The 5,160-nt window shown below is 52.9% G+C and overlaps 1 protein-coding gene across 1 annotated transcript; it reads right to left on the minus strand.

Annotated features, from left to right (window-relative positions):
* Positions 1 to 376: 376 nt before the first annotated feature.
* On the minus strand, positions 377 to 4,742 carry LOC103656722 (doublesex- and mab-3-related transcription factor C1-like). The gene is made up of 4 exons (XM_008684141.2): positions 4,430 to 4,742; positions 3,704 to 3,840; positions 2,160 to 2,304; positions 377 to 1,162 (listed from the first exon to the last, which is right to left on the minus strand). Exons 1-4 carry the CDS (start codon positions 4,662 to 4,664, stop codon positions 1,050 to 1,052), a joined length of 630 nt encoding a protein of 209 aa, XP_008682363.1. The 5' UTR covers positions 4,665 to 4,742; the 3' UTR covers positions 377 to 1,049.
* Positions 4,743 to 5,160: the final 418 nt, after the last annotated feature.

The following is a 5,160-nucleotide window of genomic DNA, read 5'->3' on the forward strand; positions in this document are numbered from 1 at the left end:
TCTGGCCCTGATTGGCTTCGGTGTCCCCCAGTGTACAATACACATTGGACTAGAATCCAACTGGCATTCACTTGGCCATGGGTGGCCTCAATGGATGTTTTCTTTGGCCCACGTACGGGTCTCACAGGGGAAACCAGAGCCAACACTTTGAAATGGAGGTAAAAATCTGCATAGATAATCTAGAATTCCATTTTCTCTTGAAAACTCAGGAGATGTGGCAGTGCAGAGTCCACATCCCTGCATGGCAGCAAACGGCTGGAGCCAGGGGGCAGCTGGCCCCTTAGGTAAGAGCATGCATGCACTGCGAGGTGGCCAGAGCCTGTCTGGACTGCTCCACTCATATATAAGACCTGCTTGACCCTGCAGACAGCTCAATTTGGGGCCCTGTGGACAGCTGGGAACAGTCTATGCCAGGCAGAGAGTAGGCACTTACTTGCTCAACGAGTAAAACCCTTACCCCTTTTTATCTCTACCATTTTCTTGTCTAGTCATGTTAAGAAATCCCACTTGTTGGGTTAGGTGATTTTCACTTTGGAAGGTAAATTGAACAGGTCTGTTAGAGTCAGGATGGTCTACGTTATGCTGTGGTAACAAACAACTCCTCTATCTCACTGCCTTACAACAGCAAGGGTTCATTCTTTGTTCACACACATAAATCTAGACATGAAATGAAAACACCTTTATATTTTGACAAGCATGGATACATACATGAGTGCACGGCTACGTTTGCAATCACAAGTCAAATGAAAACTCTGGCATATGAACCTATGACCTCCCACAGAACCCTATTTAGAGACTGGTCAGCTTAGATTACACAATCCTGTTTCTATAAGAGACATAAAAAGGCCCCCAAATCCAAGGCAGTAAGGGATGGAGGTACAAGAATATCCACCCTCAGCCAAGGAATTGCCCCATATAATGAAAAGGGTCTGAAAAGCTTGTAAAAGAACCTGAAGTTTAAAAAAAAAAGTGTTATGCGTATTGGGTATTAAACATTTTGCAAACTCATAAATCGGCAGCACTCTAGTGAGGCCTCGTCTTCTGGGCTTCTAGCTCAAGAGGGAGATGCACCCCAGATGTCCAATAGGCAGAGAAATGGAGCTGGCTGGCCTGGGTCGCAGAGAGGGGCTAGAAGGCTGGGGTCCTCTATCTCCAGCAGGAGCTGCAGATAGAAAAGAAAGCATCAGAGCCAGGTCACATCCTTTTCCCCTCCAGGCTCTCCCCTCTCTCTTATTCCACCCGACCTAGGCTTTGTCACCTGGACTACAGACTACAGCACGGAACTCTTCCTCACTGATTTGCTCATCTCGGGTCTTGCCTCCTCCAATCCCTCCATCAAAACCACCACATTTCTTTTTGTCGAGCCCAGGACCTTCGAATATACTCCTCCCTAGCTCACATGTTGCCTGGCTCCTCACCCCCCCCCCACAGTTTCTGGTCTAGCCCCTAAGCCCGGCACTCAGGACCTCTGTGATTGGCAGCCTCTCCAGCCTCATCCCCTTCTGTTCCAGCAGATCTGCCTTCACTCGGGTCGCTGCCTCACTCACACACCATACCCCACCCAACGTTGTGGTCTGGGAATGCCCAGCCTTCCCTCTCAGCCTTCCCAGGCATCTGTCTCTCCTCAGACTTCCTCTGGTCCTTCCTCTCCAGGCTCATCGTTGAAATGCAGCCACAAAACACCAGGGAAGTACGAAGGCATCCAGGCTCCACATGGAGACTGGCATCAAAGACCAGATCTCCCTCCAGCCTAGGCTCTTATCACCTATATATATCCTATGTATATCCTGCCCACCACAGCAGACTGCAGGGGCGTGGGTGGAAAGCTCTGGGATAGGAGTGAGGAGACCCGGGTGTTCCACTTGACAGGCTGCATGCCCCAGGGCAAGTCCGTGCCACCAGCAGGGCCTCAGTTTCCTTGTTTCTTGATGCCAGGGCCCTGGGCATTTGCTGTTGAGCACTGAGCTCGATACACTGATGATTCACTGAGCAACCATCGACTGCCATCTCTGGCATCAGACCGAGGAGCTTGGGTGCCCGGGCCCAAGGAGGTTCAACCCACCAACCCGGCCTCCCCGTTAGGCCCTGCTTCCCCCAACGCCCTCCCATTTCCCAGCCATCCCCACCGCCCCGTGTTGTCCTTTCAAGGACCAGGCTACCTGCCGCCACGCAGGGCTGGAGCAGGGAGATGGAGCCCGAAGGTGCCTGGGGAGATTCTCTCAGAATCAGCAGAGCCTCGGCCGCTTCCAGCTTCCGCTGCCACTCTGAGGCAGAAACCGAGTCCTGGTCAGAAGCTTCAGGAGCCTGCAGCGGAAAGGGTGTGAGGAAATGGGACCTGAAAACCCATGCCTCCCCACCTCACGGGGTCGGTGGCCCTTCAGTCCCTGGTTCCGCTGAAGGCCCCACCCAGCCAGCCCCGGGGTGGCTGGGTGGGGCCTTGGGCTCTTCCCATTCACTAAGCTTGGCCCCTGCCAGGGTTCTGGACCCCGCTATTTTCCCAGGATCTGTGGCTGCAGTAGGACAGGACCAAGGATGGCACAGAGCTGGAGAGCTGAGCATCTAGAAACAAGGAAAAGAGAGGCCCGGGGATTAAACCCTCTGGCAGACCCGTACTACCCGTCGAGAAACAGGGCCAGGACCTTGCAATATGTGGATGTGGGAGTCTGAATGCCTCCTGGCCATTAGCCATTGTGGCTTGCACAAGTCCTTCCCCCTGTTTGGTCTGTTTTCCTTTCCTTTATTTTCTTTTTGTTTTTTTAAATAATAATATTTTTCATTACATTATATTATATATATTATATTATATTAGTATATTATATTATATCAGTATATTATATTATATTAGTCACCATCCCTAGTTTTTGATGTAAAGTTCCATAATTCATTACTTGCGTATAACACCCAGCGCACCATGCAATACGTGCCCTCCTTAATACCCATCACCAGCCTATCTGTTTTCCTTTCTATGTCCTTCTTCAATATCTCTGCTGAGACACTAGTTCCTGCCAGCATTTCCAAAACTCCCAGGGCAACAGGGACGATTATGGGACATCACAGGTGTCTGCGTTCTAATCCGTAAAGCACCTGGAGAAATGGGATCACTGTCCCTGTCCAGGGACTGGTTCTCACCTCCGTATTCCCCAGTCCCCATGGAACTTGAAAGACCAGCTTGCTCATCTAATGGCCTGGAAGCTTTCTGTAATGACCTCTGGACTCTCCCCTTGGGCCCTGTGGCCCTCACCATCGTGCCCCCCCCTTTCAACGGGACCTTCTACCCCATCAATTTGTTTCTTGTGGAATGACAGCCTCCATTAGCTGAAGTCCTGTTATGCGGCACGCCTTGGCCTAGTCCTCTTGTCAGTGCTATAGGTGTGGGATATTGTCCCTATCAGTACACGGCTAGTACACTGGCAGTGGAGGCTTGGAAATGTAGTGTCACCTAACCAAAGTCTCACAAATAGGCAATGGCAAGGAGAGTCCTGTCCTGCCCTTGCCCCCTAGTCTGAGATGCTGCCTTCTCTACTCCTCCTCCTCCTGCCCCCCTTCCTCCTCCCCCTGCCACTTCTTGCCCTGCTCCTCTCCTCCCCCTCCTTCTCCTCCTCATCGGCCACCTCCTCCACTCTCCCACGGCATCAAGCACAATGGTTGGGCACCCAATAACACAGTATACAACTAGCTCCATGTGCCTTCCCACTTGACTCACGTGCTGGGCAGGGCAGGAGTCCTGCGGGTCTTCCTGGAAAGAGAAATTGTTAGTCGCATCTTCAAGGCTGCTGGAGTCCAGGACAGAGACAAAGATTTTGGGGCCTGTCCAGTCAGCAGAGCTCCTTGAGCGCTTGCCTGTGGGAGCAGAGAGCACAGGGTGGAGTCAGGCACCAGGCCGGCCATGGGGAGGAGATGTGTATGGGTTTGTTCTGGGATGAGGATAGGAGCCCAGAACCTCAGAGCCCAAGGTCACTATGGCAAGCTGCAGTAGGGTTACGGAGGGAACCCATGTCTTCAGGACACAGAGAAGAGTCTGGGCAGTGGGTGAGATGGGAACCTCCCCCCCACAGGCCCCAGACTCTCCTTACCTCCCTGGGGGTTGCACAGGGGTGGGTGGGCCTCAAGCTGGGACATGATGTTCTCCTTCCCGGGTGTGGAAAGCTGGGGACACTCTAGGTGAGCCTTTCTCCCTGACCCCACCCCACGCTTCCTCACCCCCAGTCTGAGGTCTCATCTCACCATGGACCATTTTGACCCCCCAGATCTCTCCTTCTCACCAACGCTTGGTAGATAATATTGATGAAGTTTTATAGGTGGGGCAGCTAAAGGCCCGAGGAGTAATTTGCCAAGGCCACATCAAAATTGGGTAGTAGGACTGGTGATAGAGCTGCTCAGTGCTCCCTACCTCCAAACCCAGACGCCCTCCCTGGCCAGAAACACTTACTGAGGGCTCCTGCTTGAACGGTCAACTTCTTCACAGGGCTGTGAGCTTTGGGAGGGGAGGCCTCACTCTTTTTCAGTCCTTGAGCCAGGCGCTTCTTTAGGGGTGCCCCCTGCTTCCTCTTCAAGGCACTCTCAGCAGGCAAGACACTGTGGTGTTCCCTAAAGTGGGGGATTGCAGGTCTACAGTCAGTCACATTTAGGGGATGCGAAACCCCCCCCCCTTTTCCAGACACCATACTCACGAGAAGAAGGCACACTTGTGACACTCGCAGGCCTGGAAGAGGCAGGAGTGCTCCTGGTCCTTGATTTGGTCGGCGAAGCCGTGGTTGTAGCAGCGGGCACAGCGACTTACAGCTCTTTTGGGGCCAAGTTCAATCCCCCACGGGGCTCCGGTCTCAAGCCCAGTGGGGGAGTCGGAGGGGCAGCAGGGCACAGCAGGCATTTCATTGGGATCCATGGTTCTAGGGCCAGGAGTGGAGGTCAGGATGGCCACATGATCCCCTACCCTCAACGTACTTCCTCCGCCCTTTGAAAACCCCACCTGAGGTGCCTGGATTCTTCTTCACCCAGCTCACCGCTGAAATCAGATCGCACCCACCCTTCTCACTCACTAGCCTCCTTCCCAGGAAGTCCCACTCACACATAGCCTCATTCCAAGAAACTCTTGGCGTGATTCCTGTAACCTTTCAATCCAACCATTATTCTCCCTGCTTACCTTCGCTCTACACAGAC

This window comes from Ursus maritimus (assembly GCF_017311325.1).
Source record: "Ursus maritimus isolate PB19 chromosome X unlocalized genomic scaffold, ASM1731132v1 scaffold_X2, whole genome shotgun sequence".
NCBI classification, from domain to species: Eukaryota; Metazoa; Chordata; class Mammalia; order Carnivora; family Ursidae; genus Ursus; species Ursus maritimus.

What these genes read in the sequence shown, in the direction of transcription:
- LOC103656722 (XM_008684141.2), bottom strand. Translation starts at nt 4,664, where the DNA reads ATGGTGTCTGGAAAAGGGGGGGGGGTTTCGCATCCCCTAAATGTGACT. An exon ending in CGTTCAAGCAGGAGCCCTCA is followed by an intron (nt 3,841 to 4,429) that starts GTAAGTGTTTCT and finishes CTGCTCCCACAG; the next exon opens with GCAAGCGCTCAAGGAGCTCT. An exon ending in ACTCCTGCCCTGCCCAGCAC is followed by an intron (nt 2,305 to 3,703) that starts GTGAGTCAAGTG and finishes TTTCCGCTGCAG; the next exon opens with GCTCCTGAAGCTTCTGACCA.